The sequence below is a fragment of the Anser brachyrhynchus genome (genome assembly GCF_964034855.1).
Source record: "Anser brachyrhynchus genome assembly, chromosome: 17".
Lineage (NCBI taxonomy): Eukaryota > Metazoa > Chordata > Aves > Anseriformes > Anatidae > Anser > Anser brachyrhynchus.
In genome coordinates, this window is record NC_137710.1 from 11,832,719 (window position 1) to 11,854,332 (window position 21,614).

Here is a 21,614-nt window from a genome sequence, read left to right on the forward strand (position 1 = left end):
GAAATATTTTAGAAGTTCCAATCCAAGAAAATTTTCAGACTCAAAACAAGGAGATAGGCATTTTTAAACGAACAAACAAAAACGAAACAAAAAGATGAAAGCAATGCGAAAAGTTCCACAGATGTGGCTGCTTTTGGAGCATAGAACATAATGGTTTCTTTTTTATTTATTTATTTTTAAGAAGAGTGTATACACAAGGTCAGCAATTTCACACAAGGGAATTAAAATCATCTACTCAGTACATTGTTCAAATGCGTGCAACATGTTTTCTTCTGAACATCTATGCAATTGAAATATATAGGAGATAAAAGCTTACATTTGTTGTAGAACTAGCCGTGGCTTAGAAGTATCCTTGGGGCTTCCAGAGAACAGCTGCATGAATTTCATAGAATGATGACCACATGCTGTGCGCATACAGTACTTTTGCATGTATTAGTTAAGCTAATAAAATATGCAGCTGAGGCAGCATTCAATGTGCAAGGAGTGCATGGCTGAATTGCCATACAATGGGAAGCATAATATTCGTGTGCACAACCTGAGGGGCAGCCTAAGGTATTCCTTCGGGCAGTTGTGTGCATCTCTTAAGTTGTCCTAGGGTGCTGAGAAAAATAAATTCCCAGTAAAGGAAATAAAGATGACCAACACCCCTTTCACCTACGGATTTTTGAGATATAAGGATGTGCAATACTGACCTACATCCTTCAAAAAACAAAATGCTTGAACAGTCATTCTGAATATGTCAGTCATTTCTGTGCTAAACGGTTGTATAGTTTGAAGGTTGTCCTTCCAGAGTTGATGAATGGAATAGCTAGCACCACTAAACTGAATTTTCTGAATAATATTTTTATCAAATTACACTATAAACTTATCTCACTCATTAGCAATCGTTTTACTAGATAAAACCTATGATATGTTCATCAGTCAGCAAACAGGCTGCTTCCTTCTGTACAGTAAGGCTTTAAGCCTTGAATACAGTGAACTCTTATGTATGTATTTTAAACATGATGTCTGTCTGTTGGCTTCCTTAACTCGATCCTGAATCAAAGCTTCAACAGTAATTAAACTACGTAGTCTTACCTTCGGATTGAAAGAGTACTTGTTAGTAGGAACCTTCGCTACTTCCTTGCAGGGTCTTTCCCGCACATCTTTTTTCGCTGGTTCCTAAAATATTAACAAAAGCATGTAACCATATTTGAAATGGTCGTTAGCCATACAGTAGCTGGTCACCATTTTCAAAATTAAGCAGTGCAAATAAGTTCTCCTACAGAGAGGCAAACTAAAACAAAAGTAATGGCTAGTCTTACGTAGAAACACTTAAAATGTCACTGGGTAACTCTGGCACAGAGAGGTTCTCATGTGAAGGACCTGTGGAAAAGCTACTGCGCAAAATGCATACATGCTTCCTAAATTACTGTGCTTGAATGTTTAAGAAAACACTTTTTTATGGAAGATTTATCTACTGCGTCTAACATAAAAAGAAAATCCAATTTCCAAAACAGGAATAGGAAATTACTTACCTGTAATTGTTCTTCCCTGAAGATAGATACTGTGCTAGATCACTATTCTTGGGTCTGTGCTTTCACCCCCAAGGATGGCACAGACTCATGAAAAGCCCTGAAGTCAAACACAAGCCCATTTTTAGTTCTCCTTCAACCAGCAGCTTATTCAAGTGGAAGGAAGACAGATTCCCTCCTATTAATATTTTTATATATACATATATATGCAGGTAGATTAATAAAAGATTTTAGATCACTCAGCAGTGTATGGTGCTCAGGCTAAAAGGATATGGAAATAGTAATTCCTTCCTGGAGTAGTTTCAGATCAAAGAGCTCATTTATTGATTCCAAGCAAAGCAAATCTGGAGGCCCTAGAAAGCCACATCCATATAGCTTGGGCAGAGCTGATGTACAAAGTCTGAAAGTCTCTGCACAGCAAATTCAGAGCTGTGGATGAAATACTTGCTACACGAAATAGCTTTTGCACAACAGAGCAAAGCCTGGAAATATTCAAGTGTTTTAAAAATCCCTAAGAGCACGGCACTTTGCTTATTAGGATTTTGACTTGGGAAGGCACAAACTGCTTTCCAAATCTATGTTTCAATGTAACATTTCAGCAGAACAAAGGCTGAAGGTGTACGGAGCAGTATTCTTCACCCCCTAGAAAACTGCTAACACCAGCATTCTAATGTAATCACTGAGGCAGCCCACAAACAAAAGACTGAAAAAAAAATTAAACAGCAATGGTACTAAAAGCAAAGTAGCTGGAATAGAAATCAGATTTTCTGCAGCATGTAAAGATGAACTAATAAAATGTCAAAGACAAGTGTCCAAAGGCTCTGCTATTTCATGCAATTGGGGAGCACTTGAACAAGATTGGTCAGCAGCAGCAGGGACAGATGGCAAATTGATAGGGCTTGGGAGTACAAGTCTTACAGAGGGACCCTGATACACCCGAGAGCTGCCTCCGTGTGTGAAGAAAAGCTCATTCACACACTGAACGAGAGAGGAATCATTTTACAGCCTGAGCAGGCACCTGTATTTCACTCCATCAGAGGAAATTACTGGAGATAAGTATGCAGTCAGTAAAGAGAGTCTTAAATTTCATTTTCCCTAAAATTCAGTGCAACTACTTGTGATTATATGCCATAATCAATATATTTTGTCTGAATAGTCCCATGTCTTTATCTATGAAAACAGACTTTCAAAAGTAGACTGGATTTCAGAAATTTGTTGCCAAACAAAACCCAGTATTTGTGGTTTTGATTTTTTTTTCCAGCATAAAAAACCCTACTTTCATAACTATATGCATATTCATGCACACAAACAATCTATCTGAAACATAATGCTAAATGATGTAACTATTATTTTCCTCTGATCCACCCTTCTAAACTTCAGAGTACTCTTTATGGTAGAAAGGTGCCAGACAGATGGGTAAATGACTTCCCAGGTGAAACAAGCCTTCAGAGAAGCCTTGGAAGCAATTTCATTCCAAAACCTGAAAGGTTTTCATCCTCCACCCCCCACCCAACATTTTAATATTTTGAACAACATTTAATTTATAGTAGGGCACACATCATTTTGAGATTACAATGGAAAAAATAGCTCCAAGAAATTCTAAGTTTTTTGACACAGTAGCAGAGAAGGAGAAAGGAGGTTGAACTACTTCCATCTGGCTCTCTCCTCTGTATTTGCAATCTGCAGTGCTAACCGCCAACCTTATCTGAGCATCATCCCATAGTATAATAAGCAACAAAACCCAAAATTGTAAGCTCATGTGAGTTCTCATTTTCTTTGCCACAGGAATAGCATGCAGACTGATGCTGGTGGTGGTTTTTCTTGTTATTGTTTTGTTTTATAATTGCAAACATTTAATCTGTATTTAAAGAGAAAGCTATAAGAAACCTGATTTGGACTTGGAGCAGAAGCATCTTAGGCTTCAGAAACAGCCAAATTTCCAGTCTGATTTGTTCCTGACACTATTTTTTTCTCCCAGCAGAAGCAGCAATATGTTGGCCATGGCCAGCTACCATTGTTTTTACAGCTGGCAATACCTTGAATGACGTGATTAAAATCAATTAAAAATCTCTCAGAATAACTCACTACTCCAAAGACTTCAATGGTTTGGAGGTACACTGACCACCAGTATAGGCTCGGAATCCATTTAGCCACATTCTTTGCAAGTGCTCAGTGCTGTAGAGCACTGGGAGAAAAGTTTTTTCAAAGAGAACTTTCAGAGATTCCTGGACACGATGGGAAAAAATAAATTTGTGACCAACGTTTTACAGGGTGCAACATTACCCTGCATCCCACCTCTGGTCAGGCAGCTCTGCCAGTTCATGAGGAAAGGCAAAAGAAAAGAGTTGTAAACCTACCCAACCTTTGCACAGTTTCTCTGGAAGGAAGGGGAGGGAGGTATCACGTATGCTACCCTTCCACCCAGGTACTGATAATGTGATTCAATCAGCCTTATCACAGAAAACAGAAGGAAATACCTTCCTTTCCTACAACGATATCTTTCATTACAATGTCGTGTATTGAAAAGGTACAACCTGAGCTTAAAGCAGTAACAGTACATAATGATAGGACAGGAGAATTCCATCTTCATAATTTGTAGTGCAGATATAAAAGACTGAGATAAAAATGCTGGCATGTCTAATTTGTTAGACTCAACAATATGTTATCATGACAAGCTGAACAATCTTAGAGCAGAAGCAGTGAATAGGCTTGGAGGTCCCCCTCTGCCCCCCCCCCCCCCTTTTTTTTAGCGTTTCCAACTTAAGGAGACTGTTACCATAGTTCATCTAATTTGCTTTTAAGCTATCAAAGGTTTGTTTCAGTGATCATTTCCTGCTGTCTTTATAGTGAAGTAACAGAATAAGATACAACTCTGTATGTATGAAAGAACAGCAATTTAAACAGATACAAAAAAATATCATACAGTACATGGTCCTAAGTGAGATCACTTGAGGAAATTAACCCAAAAGTTTCCCTGAAAATGATTGAGGTCGTTTTTCTTGAGATCATACCCAGCAGCTCTCAGTAAAATGAACTACAGAGATAGTGCAGCAGGTGGAGCTCGATGCCATCTGGTTCCCTATAAACTGCTCCAGTGGACCTGGAGGCAGCCCCTTCCAGAGCTATCGCAGGTGGCACACACAAAGGTCTGGCATCCCTCCTTACCGGCTTAGGCTGCTCTTTGCACGTCCTCTTCAACTTCAGAAAGAAGATTGAAAGCTCCAAGTATTTTTGGATGAATAAATTCTTTTCAATAGCTTGTTTCAATCACAAACCGCCACCTCCAGATACTAGATTTCATCCTAACAACAATTCCCAGATACTTCCACTTTCTATTTTAAATTCTGCAGAATAGAATTTGTTCAGCTGACATTTCCTTCCTTTTAATAAACACACTTTCCGTTGCATACACTTATCTTTGCAGATGTCGTTCTGTAAATTTTGAAAATTTCCAACTTTGTTTTCCAAATCCTGTTGTGGAAAAATGCTGAGTTGGTGATGTGCACGTCATCTACAGATGGGAGACCTGAGGTACACCAAGCTTGCTTTCAGGTTGTACATTTTCAATTTGATTATGCTGGTGAAAGAACTTCTTTCCTCGGCAATTCATGAAGATTTTTTCCACTCTGGTCAACCCATTTGGTTGGTACATTATTGTGAAAAATAGCAGATTGACACACCTCTTGCACTCTTCTTTCTAATATCGCTTGAATAGGAGCATTATGATTACACTTGCAAAAGGTGATTGTGTTTTGATGAAAATAAATCAGCACAGCTTCATCACAAGCCACCCATTTAGTCATCCAGATGCAAGACCAACCTGGTGAAATGTATTTTTAATTTTACAAAAACATTTAGAAAGCTGTTGTGAAGCACTACATGCAGAGATGATTACTGCTGTTCTGCAGGTAGCATTCTAAATGTTGATTTTTAAAGAAAGCATTCTAGACAAGTACTCAGGGTATACTTTTTCTTTTTTTCTGCTTCTGCTGCTGCTCAATACTGACCCTTTTTGCCCTTTCACTAGAATGCGGGAACATGGAACAGACATCAGGGCCAAAAGAGAATTTTAAATTGAACACTAGAGACTCCTAGGCAAAGGACTTCAGTAAGAATATTCTGCAGAAAATTAAGATTGCTCTAGGAGTAATGCTATTTTAGTGCTCCAGCTTAAGCTATGCCACAACTAAATCCGCAGATGCAAATATATCTCAGCCTCAAACACAAGACACCTGATTTGTTAAGGTTGTGCTGTATCATATCAATAATTCAAGGCACTCTGCAGTTGAGAATCTCTGCTGCCAAGGGGAGCACTTGTTAAGTGCTATTGCAGCAGCTTCCATTCCTTAGTCTCCGGTCAGAAATGATCCCGCTATCGAAGGAGGGGGATACTCATCCCTCTGTTTCACCATAGTGGTATTAATGAGGGAGGGAGCTCCAATCCCGTCAGCTCTCCTTCTGTGCTCTAACGAACACATTACCGTCAATAAAGACATATCAGGAAAATGGAAGGAGGCAGCTGAGAAGCGAGAGAAAGTTTACCAGTAAAGGTGTAAGAATGAAATTTAGAATAAGTAGACTCAATTTCACCTCTATCAGAAACTTTCTCTGACATCCTAAATAAAACATTTAACACCTTATGTCAGCCAGTAAGAGCTTTTCCCTCCCCTATCCCCCCATGTGTTTTTTTTTTTAAAAAAAAAACTACAATGAATTTTGGTACAAGCACCTCAGCTCACTAGGCCTCTGTTCCCCATATCCAAAAATGGGGAAAACAACATTTCTTATTCATTAACTTTTATGAAGTATTCAGGTATTATAGCGGTGGAAAGCATATGTACAGAAAGACCATTGCTTTCATACCAAAACAGAACCACAGGATCTTTTGGGTTGAAAGGGACCCCTAAGGACCATCTAGTTCCAACCCCCTGCCTTATAGCTTATTATTGTTTATTCCATCACTTTGCCTCAGCTTATCCTCAGGGAATTTCTCTGGGAAATCCTCTTTTCATTTTATTTTCTCCAAAGAATATTTACTTAATTCTGATAAGGGATAAATTATGTAAAATAATTGGATCAAATTAATCTCGACTGTAATGCCATTGTTGCCATTGCATTTACCCTCCAGTTACTTTTAACCCCTTATGGTTACCCCTTACATTATTTGACCTACCATCTTTACAGTCTATGTAAAACTATTTCATTATAGGATGATCTGAAAACTCCATGATCTAAAGGTTTTGAATTGTGTCCTTACAAGTCAATGCAAGTAAACATATTAAAAAAAAAAGACTGCTTCTATACAACATCTCTTTCTGCCTCGTATTTCTGTCATTTACCTAGTCTCTGCGCAACATGTCAGTAATTTAGGTTTATGCAGCTCTCCCAAAGCCTTTTATTTATATTTTTGGTGGCGTACTGTCAATCAAAATAATACTCAGCCTTAGCTAATGTTTTCTAGATATTTCCCTCTATTCAAGTTAGAATTATAAATGTTGTCCCCAGATCTTCTTACGGAAAACCAAATGTCCTAAAAAGCTTTTGGATTGCCAAAAAGTCCATTCTATTAGAAATTAATGTAAACAGTATTCAACTGAGAAAATAAAACCCCCATGTACCACAATAGTGCTCATTTCCTTCTTGCATTTAGTAGTTTAAAATAACTTACAGAAGTGCTGCAGAGATCCACTTAGCAGCAAAGCACACTCAAAAAACAGAAACCCTTATTAACATCTCTAAAAAATTAGTTTTAGTTCTGCTAGTTTAACACATGCTTTCTTATTGGAAAGCTATGCTAAAAACATGAAAGTTCATGAACCAAGGCAGGAGTACATAATAAAATTAACAGATCAATATCTTCTACAGCACAGAGTCACTATTCAATCCAAAAGCAACAAACAAAATAAAGAACATGCTATTCTGTTTTATTTCATAGTGAAAACAAAGTTAATTTGAGAATGAGTTGGGGGAACACACAGCTGGAAAGCAGAGTTACCAGCCTCAGGAAATTCAGGGAAATGTAATTGAGAACGAATTATCTCTTTAATTACTTTTGACCAAATCAATAAAAGCCACAGAATAAAAAGCATGATGACTGCCACCTGGTAGAGGACAAAACAAAAACTGAAAGTTACTACAAAACTCAGTCATGTTAAGAACAATCAAAGAACTTTTCTCTTACAGGAAAAAAGAAAGAGGGTCAGGGATATTGGTTCAATAAACAAGCAGTGCATACAAAAGTTAATAATTGATCCTGGCCAACGCACACTGTTCTCAGCTGTGAAGACTGTTAACTCTTCACTTGAATTTCAAACTGTCCAGTCACCACTTCAGGATTAGCAAAGCAAAAAGCACCACCTGTTTCCTTCTGAACTTCCAGTTTCTCCCATGCTTTCTTTTATTTACCAAACAGCAATGTAGGAATTATTTGCTGTTGCAGTTTGTTAAGGCATAGCACTTACTCTTGTATTAATAAACAGATCAAGATCCTACATCTCCTTTGGCTTTGTTCCCACAGACGAGTAGCAACAGTCACACCTGGAGGTCACAGACATGTAGCCAAACACAGCTGGCTTTCAGCACGATGGGCTGTCTACAAGCAAGGCAGAGATGGAGGGACCACAAGGGCTACATTGGCATCCAGGAGCAGGGAAGACTCCAGAACCTGTTTACCTGTAATACCTGCAGGGTCCCCATTACTACAGCAGTTTACCACCTAAGATATTAATGATTGCAATATTCTTGTCAGTGTGTTGTATTTTCCTGTATGAAGGATGAAGGTACAACCAGTTAAGTGACTTGTCCCTGGTCACATAGGATATACACACAAAGGGCATGGAATTGAAAGCAGGTCTCTGAAGCTCAAAAGCTCACCTCTTGACTTGAGCTGGAAGTCTAACTCCATAGTCTGACTGAATCTTTCAGCACGTCTGACTATCACTGAAGAAAACTAAAGGAGGCAAATTTCTGAATATCTCCTTTCTTCTCAACCAGGTTTTAATTTAATATGCCACAACTGTTGATCATGTGGATGCTGAACATCAAATTAAAGTGAATTCCAGGTGTACTGTTAGTACCTCGCCCTCTTCCCTTTTCTCTGTGCCCTCCACCACTCCTCATGGACCTTAAGATCTTCAGTTTCAAGCAGTTCCTTTAAAAGTTTTGGCATTCATACGTGAGCAGGATAGCGTAGTTACTCTATGAGTTTATAAAGTAAAAGAAATTGTATTTTGACATGACCTTTTTTTTCCCCCTTCACAAGCCTTCTAGTCAGGAGTTACTTTAACTGGCAATGGCAAAAGACTGCAAAATGCTAAACTGGCTCGAGAGACTGAGACAAAGTAAACCACTGTGCAACAATCTTCACACTGCCCTGTGCTGACTGAAAGGCTTAAAAGAATGTTTCACAGAAGTGCAATTAGAATGAATAAAAACAGAGGCTCTACAAACAAACAAAAAGGTAAAAGGCAGCTTCAGATGATGGAGATACCTCACCTATTTTTAAACGGCGAGCTGTCCTTTTGAGATGTACCATTTCCCTAGCAGTAACTGATTTCTTCTTCCCCTCCTGCCCAGCTTATACCTTAAAACCATATAAAGAGTAAGTCCTTCACTCAGGGGGTAATACGCCATTCCACTTTGCCAATGCCAATTTAATGTGTAATCCTTACACATTGGACAGAAGAGGCAGGGCAGTGATGAAGGAACAATCCAGCAAATAAAGTGCATGAAGATTGGGCCTTTTCTTCTCAAAGGCCACAGTTGTGCTAGCAAGAATTTCAGAATAATTCTTAATTCAATATTACAGCACTTTTCCCCCCCGGGAATATGTGTCATGTTTTTTGAATAGGCCTGATTCAAGGCAGACATACCTAAAAAGTTGATTAGCTTTTTCAGTGAAACAGACCTGACTTCTATTAAAGTACCATCACTGGCCCAGAAAAATCTTCAGCACGAGCTACTTCCTATATCACTGTCAGACCTACCATGGAAAAAATTCAAGTGACAATGCCTTACAGACATACACTGAGATACGTTATACAGCCTGAGGTAAAAGAAACTCACTTCAGAGTCTTTGAAGTTGCTGTAGCCAATTTAGAGAACAAAGATTTGGGGCCAAAAGCAGTACCATTACTGCATCTATTCCTCCTGAAATACATTCTCTGAGAAGCAGTGGGAGCAAACATGCAACACTCCTACCGGTTTTGTCAATAAATAGCAAATTTCATTCTGTATAGACTTAATTGAGCATTTTTCATAAGATCTAAATTCATTTTAAACTCCAACAACAGAGCAAAACACATTATAGTACAATATGACAAGCTTTATAGCACAATTTGCTCAAACAACAGCTGGCCCAGTACATCAGAAGGAAAGAAGGAGAGAGCTGGCTGTGTTTTCTGAAGCATGTTGTTTCAAACAAGCTAGATATCAGAACTTCCTTGATCTTAAGAAATAAGGTTTTTTTGCAGTAGGTATGAGGACACAAAAACTATTGAGTGAGCAACTGATTATCCTGAAGCTGGCCTGTAGAAGGAATTGGGGATGCACAAGCAAGCCCAGCTTCACCTCATGAACGGTACATACAAAGTCCAGAATTATCAGTTTTACGGGGTTGATTTTAATGATGTCTTAGGAAAACCTGATAGCTTATGTTCATAAGGTTTATTAGAATTCAGTTCACGCACCTGTAAATGAGTAAAAATGTTAAGGAGGAAATCTTACCAAGCCCTTTCTTGTACTTTGAGTCAAATTACTAGCTGCTAGGCTCCTAATTATGGGAGCCAGCTGTGTGTCCACCTAGCACTTATTTCTGGAATGGCTCAATCTAGTGGTATATATATGTATATTTAAAAAATAGTATACATTCTCTACGTTACTTAAATTTTCCAATACTAATTGCACTACTACAGAGGTACACTCAGAAGAGATAAGAGTATCATCTAGGATCAGTGCATACAGGGCAAACAGGGCAGCGGTTTGGGACACACCGGCCTCCTGCAGCAGCCACAGGGGGGTTCCTGGACTTCCAACTTAGCACACTGTCGTGCCACCTGAGTTGATTCCTCTTTTGAACAGTTCCCATGTAGATAAAGCCACTCAAAGTCTGAAAGCTTTCTCATGACTTAGAATCCTCAGAGGGGAGTAAGGTGTAATCTCTGGGCAGCCAGATGCAAACATGGCTCATGCCCTGCATATAAGACCAAAGTGATTTGCAGAAACTGTTCTTAAAGGAGGATGGGCAGGACCAGTGGGAGCTTGGAACAGCAATGACATGGAAAAACATGTCTGTTGCATAAAATGTCCTTAGCTTCCAGAGCTCTATGTCACTCATTACTCACAAATAGCATCTACAAAACTTTAAAATCTGCAAACGTTTATTTTGATATCATGGCTAACAACTTTGGGGAAAAGTGGTCGCTGATGTCTGTAATCTTGAGCTTTTTGGGGGAAAAAGAAAAAAAAAACACATTACATCCAGTTCAGGGAGAGGGAAGGTTGGGAGGATTCCTCTCTCTGCCCTCCCAGACAGCTAAGGCTCACTGACTAGGAAATATAAAATCCTACAAACAAAGGGTAGAGAAGTTTAGCAACAACAATTCTCTTCTGCCATCACAGCACTTTATACTATTATTAAAAGGGATGCAGATTGCTAGCTACGCCAGGAAAGATAATATTCTAATGCACAAATTCCTATTAGAGATTCTCTCCTCTAAGAATTCAGACACGTTAATCAGAATCTCTAAACTGGCTGACAAATACAATGTTGGTTGGTGTTACTCTGCATGCGGTGCTATACCTAATTTCAGGATATGACCTTCCATATGGGGTAGGCAGACAATGAGAATAATATAGTATGATCATTATGGAGTTTATCTATCATTTTAATTTTGAAAGACAAAACCATTTGAAAAAACTTCTATATTTATTTTGCACACTGTCTAATCTTTTGGATATTCCAAATCATACTTTAAAAAACTCAGATGATTGAGTTTGTATAATGAGAAATTTAATGACCTGTAAAATGAACAGAGCGCGTCTGCCAGCCCTAAAAAAAGTCATCTTTTCACCACATGCACATCACAATATGGGACTGACAGTTCCAGTCTATTCTTCCAAGCAGCCACTCTTGTTACTTCCCTAAAACAAATATGGATTTTAAAATGCTTACATACTTCTTCACATTTTTCCAGTGTTTCCAACTTTCAGAAGGATATTCAAAGAGTATTCAATTCACTGGTTACAATGTACATGGACATTCTACCAACCTAAACTGGAAATACAAATTTTACAAGCAAAAAGATAAGCAACTTCTGAACCATTGTTTAATTTCACTCAAGTCTATGTTTTTTTAAAGGGTCAAACTCTGCTGGAATAAAGTTCCTGACTAAGTTCATATTTTGACAGGGATAAATACAGTCCATACCGTGACAGCAGCATGAAGGGTACCCACAGTCCAGCTGGCACCAACTTTGTCCATGACAAACACGGACCACATCAAGAAAAGAATTATTCGCTATGTTTTTTGCGAGATCAGAGTACCCTTTAGTTCTGATACAAAGCCCCAAGTGCCCTTGATTTAAGGACATTAAGGTCCTAGCAAACAGCTCTGCATGGGTTTTAGGCATAACATACTGAACAAAAGGGATTTTTAGTAACTCATACTAAAACACTAGCAAGCATGCACACCTCAATTATATCTGGTGTTGGCTGGCTCATCACATGAAGCTAACTAGTATTCTTTCATAGATTTGACTACGTTATCTGCAAATAAGCCCTATACTATTTTATCTGTGACTTAAAAGAAAAAAAGGATTAATATTTAGGAACTACTCTACAATTCTGATAAAAGAAATCCAATACAAATTGCTAACATTTGACACAAATAAGGGAATAAGCCACAAAAACTTGACTTTCCAGAGGACAGCTATTTTCAGAAACGTTTTGTGATAGCCATGCCAGCTGCACACACAGACTGCATTGCATCTGTGGCCCATTCTCCTTAAGCACTGTCTTTGTTTTGATTTCCTATTTTGTATTCCATTAGTTTTAGGGCTGTATGTCATTCTGCCATTAAATCACTGTTTTCAAGCAATAGTGTCTTCTAGTTGACCTCAGAGCAAGACAGGACAAAGACTTCCATTCATACAATTTGCCAGTACAGCCAATAGGTGATGGAAAGCCTTGCTCTAGAGCCCGTATCTTACGTAGCCAACTCATTCTGACTTGCCAATTACTGCCAGGCACCAATTCAGACCTCAAACACCTCATGTAAATGATACAAGCTAACGGTATTTGATGAGAACAGCTAGAAATGAAATATCCAAAGGGAGAAAAAGTTACAGACAGTATTTTGCAAGAAGCAACTTGTTTAAAACAGAAAGATTCAAATGTTTCCGATGAGCTAAATGAAATGGCAAGGTGCCAATTTAGAAAAGGATTTAAAAAAAATTTTTTTTAATCTGCATTCACTAAAAGATCAACTAAGCTTACTGTCAGCAAGGGTGATTTCTGAATGTCAGACAGCAAAGTTGAATGAATTCAGTACTTCCAAGCCTTTAGAAAAAAGCCAGGAGAAAAAAAAAAGAGAAAAAAAAGCTTTGTTCTGACGAATCTGGAAATGGATCATTAGGATACAGCCAGGGTGTAATTTCTCATTTTTCATGGATTCATTGTTTGTAGTGCAGGCTGTTTCATAGTGACATAAGCTCTATATAGGGTGACAAGAAACATACCCAAACAATTTCAAGAGCACAGCAGTGCCTCAGATGGGAGCTTAAAGTCAGTTTATTTTACAGAAATCCACCTCTGAGCTTCGCCAACGAACAATGGCAGCATTTCTCAGGGCAGAGCTCATGGGTGAAGTGCCTGAGAACCCTCCAGCAACGATACAGCTGTCTGCATGGGGGATTCAGCTCCCTGAACTGTGATGAGCAATTTGTCTCACCGCTTTGATCCGCTGTCAGTTTAGCAGACACTGACCCCAAGAATTCATTTCTAACATTTCAGGGGAACCTAACCAAAAAAAAAAAAATTGAAGCAGGGTGTGGTATACCTGTAGTTAACCTATCACCTGCTAATGGTGGTAAAAGAAAAAATAAACATGCTTCTGTTACATGACAAAGGCTTTCAGTTTCTTGAATGCTTAAATATTTGAGCCTAACATGTAAAGCAACAACAAGGTAAAGCAGCATAAAGGTCAGCACTGAAGTAAATACATTAAGGATGAAGGATTGCAGTGCAAGGACTGCTCTAACAAGTGAGGAACCACACGATTTCATCCCCCCGGAAGCACCACAGGCATTAGCTCAAGGCCAAAGACACAGCAAATTGCACTCACCGGGATGAGAAAGGGCCAGAGACTTCAGTGGGTTCTGTAATTTACTGTAACCTACCTTTAATTGCAGCACAGAAAACATTACCAAAAAAAAAAAAAACATAACCAAAAACAAACAAAAACACACACCAGTTTTGCAGTCTCTTTAGTGCAAAGATGTAGACTGTTACCTGGAGCCCAATGCAACACAGCTAGAATTTGCCTTTTATGAGTTAAAAGGTCAAGATCATCCTTAAAAAAGTTGAAATTAGTCATGGATGCAGTGTACAAATGAGCAATTAAAATTAACATCACAACTGCTTCATGAAGCACCTTTTGACCCATAAATGAAATTGTGTGGGTGTGAATGAAGTCAGACCATGGTCTGGCAGTGTTTCACCTGAGGAATTGTGCCTTACTCCACGATTAACCCACAGAGGTTGACAGGTAGAGAGATGAAATATCTGAGGACTGTACACCAACAGGGACTTCAGAATCCATCTTTCATAATGCTCAGATTAGCACAGAGGACATGAAAACCTTTTAGCTGTAAGTCATTGAGGAATTATGTCAAAACCTGTCTTAATACATCGGAGAGGACAAAAAACAGTGTTCCAAAATAGTACCCCAAACAAAGTCAATGCCCAGTTTCCACACAAAGTAACTCTTTTTTCCAACCAAAAGAATCCACAATAACATTACAGCTACTACACCTCTGTTTCTTGTATCCTGCTTTCGAGCTCTTACGTAAAGTGTGACAGTTATTTAGCTACCCAATTAACTTGGCTATTGTTCCTTAAAAATACTCTCCATCTTTGCTCTCCTTTTGTGCAAATGGCATAACGTTAATTTAATGGAAAGGTCACATTATACTACAAGGAGTGTAGTGACATTCCATTATGTCCTCCCCCTGCTTACCGTCCTCCCCCCATTGCTTCTGTGCATTTAACTTTCCATGGACATCGCATGAATAATGAGAAGCGACTCTAGCCACACACAGGGCTGCTTTCTGCTGCTTGCAATTTAAGACATCATTCTACAGTCTCAAGGAAAGCGAAATACCATCGATCTGATTTTGTACAAAAAGGTTGTCCTTTGTAAGTAAAATTCAAGCTTTAAATCCTATAATTTCCCCCTCACTACTGAACACCTTCATTTGCTTTGCCTGCAGGAGAAACTCCAATTTAAGAACTGGCTTCAACATTTCCACATTCACATCAACTTACCCCAAAAGTTGTTTCTCTTTGTATGAGAAGGATACTTTCTCCTCTGCTCTTCTTCCATGCAGAATCTGGGGGGAATTAGCATGCTGTCCTGGCTAAACTTGTTTAAATTGTTGTCTGCCTATGTGAGTTTGCCTTCCCTTTTTCTACTGGATACATTATTCTTCATCACTCTCTATCCTAAACACTCAGGTGGTATTGCTCTGCCAGTCACAATTAGCCACAGCCTGCTGATATGGCCTCTGCATTCTGCAAAGTGCTTTTGGCATCATTTAGGACATGCACCTGATCTCTATATACACGTCCTTCCTACAAACAAGCACAACCCAACCTATCCACAAACCTAGTCCTACACTACGACATAGTTATTTCTTCTTTAAAATGTGGCTATAAAAGTTTCCACATTGTTCATGCTCCCCCTCCCCTAATTAAATAACTACTTCCTACTAGTGATCACATGCACAGAGAGGTTCATAAATGCCACATACACAAAAGAGTGCAGCTTTTCCTATCTAAAAGATTTTCTTACTTTTCCAGTATGCATATATACATTTCTGACATAACTCCACTGAACATGGCATTAGGGAAATCTTCCAGTGCCTGGTAAGATCAGTATTAACACTCCTTTGTGCTCTCAGAGCGATACAGAGGAACTTAAACCAGAAACCCACCCACGAATTACAGTGTTAACCTTAGGGTCCACCGCAAGTTCTAAACAGAACAAATTGCACCCACAAACAGTGAACAATTTATTTCTTACATAGCACTTCTAGTCAAATATCAAAATGTTTTAGGAAACATCTTTTTCCCCATTCTCATCCCAAAGTAACCATTTGACCAAGTGCTTCCAGATAGCAAAGGACACTTTTAATTGGCCACACTTCTGGGGAGCACCAAATTCTTCCAAAGGGATGAAGAGTCTGTTCCTTTCATTCTGTAACTTAGAGTATTTGTATGCACTATTTAGGAGGAGCAGACATTAAACCTGCTAAAAAACTTCACGTTTTGAATATTTACAGGGAAGCATCACCTTTCTAACGCACTTCTCTCCTGCCCCAGGCACGCTATTGCAGATCGATTCCCAAAGCTAGGTGAGCAATGCAATTTGCTAAAATGACAACTGAAATGTAATCACACAAGTGTAATGCACCATGACTGTACCAGCAGCCTGGCATTTGGCAAGTTTACTAAAACCTTAATAACAATGCATTATTACATTTGCTATGCTTCCCCTAATTCATTATGGAAGCAGCCTTTAGGAATAGAAATTGAACTTTTGAAATCGATTAGACTGTTTTGCATTTAATAGCACAGAAATTGTGTGGACCACGCGGGTTAGCTGCTATTCCAGAGATACGTCAAACTCATTCAGCAATCATAAAGCTTTTATTTCTATAGCACATAGCATTCTCCGGTAGTTTGGCTCAGGTCAGGAGTACCACCTAACATCTAATATTCATGTCATAAAGTAAAGCCAAATTAAAAAAATATTAGTTTTGTAAGCATATTGCCCTAATCTCTGGTCTCACTTGTATCTCCATTTTTGTGTTTCACACTCTAAGAGATAAAAACAAGGAGCCCTGTGGGAATAAGCAATAGCTCAGGATCAGAGAATTCTTCACTGTAGTACCAGCTTCACTGTTTTCTATATGCAGTTAGCTAAGATAAATCACTTTTCTATGATTTTGTTGAAATTTCACATTGTCTGAATAAGAAGTTCCAAGATATTTCTGAAGCCTCTTCTAAACCTAATCTAAATCTATCATAATGAAGTTTTTTCTTTTTATTTAATTTCATTTGTTTTTAATAAAAAAGACTAAGGCATAGCATTTCTTAGATGCGGATGTGAGACCTGGGTTGATCAAATGACCACAGACTGGTTACCCAATTCAGAAAGCATGAGGAATGCCACCAAACCTGTGTGGTCTGGCCAGACCAGCTTCCCCATTCTGGGGATACTGGTAAGACAACCACCACTAATGTTTTCCTGCTCTTCCCAGGGTGACAAGGAATTATGACTGACCTTCACATGGCTGGCAGGGAAAAGGTTCCTTGCATTCTAAATTCTGCCTTGCAATACGTGTTTTCAGTCTTCTGGGAAGCAAGGTATTAGATTGGAAACTGACAGATCTTTAACTGGAGCAGTAACAAATAACATCAGTGTAATTTCTTGAAAGAAATTGCTCCATTTTCTTCTCCAGTTTCCAGGTTAAAACCTTTCATTGCTGATGCTGTTGTCAGTCTTATCTGGTGATCTATTTACCTAAAGCACACAATTACAGTATAGATTTTTATGACAAGTACAGAGCAGGCTTTGACACTAATAATACTGAAGATTTTGTGGATTTGGATTGTTTTTAGGGCTTGGTCAGGAAAGCCAACTTTCTCCCATGTAAAAAGTCAACAAGTCACCGCAGAGGTTTTACAAATGAATTTGTCATAGCAATTAAGGGAAAGAAGCTATATAAACATGATAAAAGATGACTAACATCACCATGCACTGTTACATTAAAGAATAAGAAAAAAGGCCTTTAACACATTACTCTGAACGCTTAAAAAAAAAATCAAAAATACTGTCTGGAAAGCTACACTCTCTGACTGTTAATGAATCAGCGCTGTCTGCAATGCATGCCCGACCTTTGAGAATGGGGACAAAAAAACGTCTCAAACCAAACTAACTAACTTGCAATTATTTGTAAGGGAAGCTTGAAGGGTTCCATCACACTACATGGGCACAGACGCCTACTGACAATGCAGAACCAGGCAGCCACTTCCTCCCAGCCCAGGGAATTTTGATAGGCAAGAACTTAAAAACTGTTGGGAAGCTGCTTGGTGTAGCTGCTCTGGTTAGAATGCATGGCCCATTCAACTTCTCAAGATACCTCTACACTTGCTGAGCTTTCCCCCTCCCTCTGTGGTACTGCTAGAAGTTTGGAAGGGGGTTACTTTGTTCCATCAGGCTGCATGGGAAAGAAATTCTTTCACTGCATGGACCCAGCTTTACTTAGTACTTGTATTGTAAGACAGATGCTGTATTCACTGTGTGACCTCAGGACAGCAGAGTTTCCAATGCAACAGTCAGAACTTTCAAATACCAGGCTTCAGCGGTCAAATTTACTTAATACAGACACAAAAAGCTTCAATGAACATATTGCTTTTCTAAACACGTTTGTTGTCATCACGTATATGTATATAAAGGATTTTAGATGTGCAATTACTACATACCCAATGTCCACATAATTTTGTGTAACTACCCCAGCATACTTATTACGCAAATGTTTTTAGCTCTTAAGATCTTATTTTTGATAATACCAGCTTACAAAGTGTAATCTGATGGCAGATATTAGCATGCCCAACCCGCAGGCCTTTTATCATCTTCTTGCTGTTTACAAAATTTATTGTCATTCACCACTGCAAATCATCAGCTGTAGTTCTTGCTGAGGAAAACGCTAACTCAGAAAGCAGAGATGAGTACAAATGCAATAATTAAAGAGAGCGTGTTTCTTAACTCTAGGAATATTATGCTCTCTGATACCTATAATTAGTCACATCCAGTAGATCTACAATCTTCTCAAGGTATTCTGAATAGCACAGAGACTGCTATGGGTAAAAAACCCATAACCTGTATTTTTGTTACATATGAAGTATTTTTAAAATAGGCAGTAGGAACACATTGTTTGTTTGCTTTAGTATCTTTAAAAAAACACATTTTAAATAGATATCTGTGGAGTAGCTTCAATAGTGAGACTTGGTGTACGAACAGCATGAAATACAGGGCTTTCGCCGGTCTATCATGAGGGAGGGAAGCCGAAGACCGGTCAGATTAAGCACCAAGCGTGTAGATTTTCTAACACAGTAACCAATCCCCTTTAGGGGAACATAAAATAGTTAGCCTGACACTTCAAGACTATCTAGTGCTTTTAACCATGCTCTCTGCAAAAAGGAAGGATGTGCAATTATATCCCCAATAGCTTCAGCTTCATGCATAAAAAACAAATCACACAACCACACATCAAGTGGCATAACCGAAACATTAAACCTAACCCTAATTAGGACCCTAAAAAACACGTAGGGTGCAACTTTCTTCCATCAAAAAGTGCTCCCAATGGAAGCCACTCAGTACACTTGAACTCCCTTGGGGAGCCTTTAGGCAACCCCCCACACAACAGGACTCTGCGCCTTCACTCTTTTCAAACACTCAAAAGTAAATATAACTGTAACGCTAAGCCTAACCCTAACGCTAACCATAACGTAAACCCTAACCCTAAAAAAAACTAACCCTAACCATAAACCTAACCTGAACCTCTAGACCTAACCATAGCACGAAACAAAACTCTAACCCTAACCCTTCCCATAAACCTAAAGTTCAGCCAGCTAACCGTAAACCTAACCAAAACCTAACCCTAACAGCGGAACTAACACAAACCCTAATGGTGCAGTTGACCCCAGCCCTGACCCTAACCCTAACCGTAGAGCTGACCCCAGCCAACAATAACCCTAACCGTGGAACTAACCCTAACAGTGCAGCTAACCCTAACCCAACCCTAAAACTAATGGCGGAACTAACCCTAACGCTAGCAGTGGAGCTTACCCTAGCCCTACTCCTACAGCTAACTAAACCATAACCATAATGGCGGAACTAGATCTAACCCTAAAGGTGGAGCTAACCCTAGCCCTAACAGTAACCCTAACGGCGTAGCTAACCCTAACCCAACCCTAAACCTAATGGCGGAACTAAACCCTAACGGTGGAGCTTACCCTAGCCTTACTCCTACAGCTAACTCAACCGTAACCCTAATGGCGGAACTAGATCTAACCCTAAAGGTGGAGCTAACCCTAGCCCTAACCGTAAACCTAACCCAAACCTAACCCTAACGGCAGAACTAATCCTAACCCTAACGGTGCAGCTAACCCTAGCCCTACTCTTAACCCTAACCAAATCCTAACCGTAACCCTAATGGCGGAACTAAATCTAACCCTAAAGGTGGAGCTAAACCTAGCCCTAACCATAACCCTAACCCAAACCTAACCCTAATGGCGGAACTAACCCTAATGGTGCAGCTAACCCTAAACCTAACCCTAATGGCGGAACTAACCCTAGCCCTACTTCTAAACCTTACCCAACCCTAACCGTAACCCTAATGGCGGAACTAAATCTAAACCTAAAGGAGGAGCTAACACTAACCCAATCTTACCCTAGCCCTAACCACGGAATTACCCCTAACCTTAACAATAGAGCTAACCTTAGCCTTACCCCTAAACCTAACCCAACCCTAACCCCAATGGCGGAACTAACCCTGATCCTAAAGGCGAAGCTAACCCAAGCCCTAACAATAACCCTAACACTAGCCCTAACGCTAACCCTAGCCCTAACGGCGGAACTAAACCCGACCGTAATGGTGGAGCTAACCCTAACCCTAACGGCTGAATTAAACCTAAACCTAAAAGTGGAGCTAACCTTAACCCTATCCCTAACCCTAACGGCAGAACTAACCCTAACCCTATCAGTGGAGCTAACCCTGGACCTACTCCTAACCCTAACCCAACCCTGACAGTGCAGCTAACCTTGTCCCTAGGCCTAATGCTAACCCTAATGGCGGGACTAACCCTAACCCTAACGGTGGAGCTAACCCTAGCCATACTCCTAAACCTAACCCAACCAGCAAAACTAACCCTAACCCTAATGATGGAGCTAACCCTAGCCCTAAACCTAACCCTAACACTAAACCTAACCCTAACACTAAACCCTAACCCTAATGGCGGAACTAACCCTAACTGTGGAGCTAAACCTAGCCCTAACAGTAACCGAAGCCTAACCCTAATGGCAGAACTAACACTAACCCTAATGGTGCAGCTAACCACAGCCCTAACCCTACCCCTAACCCAACCCTAACCCTAATGGAGGAACTAACCCTAATGGTAGAGCTAACCCTAGCCCTAATCCTAACGGCAGAACTAACCCTAACAGCAGAGCTAACCCCTGCCCTAACCGTAACCCAACCCTAACGGCGGAACTAACCCTAACGATGGAGCTAACCCTAGCCCGAACTGTAGCCCTGATGGCGGACTTAACCCTAACCCTAAATGAAACCCAAACCCTCACCCTCATGCTCATGCTAACCCTCACCCTGATGACGGAGCTAACCTGAACCCTAACCATAACCCTAAATCCTAACCCAAACCCTAACCAAACCCTTATCCAAACCCTACCCTTAACCCCAACCCCAGCCCTAACCCTAACAGCAGAGCTAATCCTAACCCTAATGGTGGAGCTAACCTAGCCCTAACCATAACCCTAGCGCTAACCCTAACCAGGACCCTATAAAATACATATGGTGCCACTTTCTCCCATCAAAAAGCGCTCCCAACGGAAGCCTTTTGTACACCTGAACTCCCTTGGGGAGACTTTACACCTTTACGCAACCCCACACACAACAGGACTCTGTGCCTTCTCTCCCGTTCCTGCCTACCCTGAAGAACAACCACGCTGATTCTGTAGCATCTGCCAGAGAGTATCCTTTGGGCACCCCATTAAAAGGAGCAGGGTCAAATTTGCAGAGA

At 39.8% G+C, this 21,614-nt stretch overlaps 1 protein-coding gene across 4 annotated transcripts in view; it reads right to left on the minus strand.

Annotated features, from left to right (window-relative positions):
• CCDC60 (coiled-coil domain containing 60) overlaps positions 1–21,614 on the minus strand; it is a 62,077-nt gene that overhangs the window by 38,748 nt on the left and 1,715 nt on the right. For all 4 annotated transcript variants that reach the window (XM_080559137.1, XM_080559136.1, XM_080559135.1 and 1 more), the window contains one exon: positions 1,078–1,161. In XM_080559137.1, the coding sequence (XP_080415263.1) occupies positions 1,078–1,161 (84 nt within the window). The remainder of the gene's footprint in view (positions 1–1,077; positions 1,162–21,614) is intronic.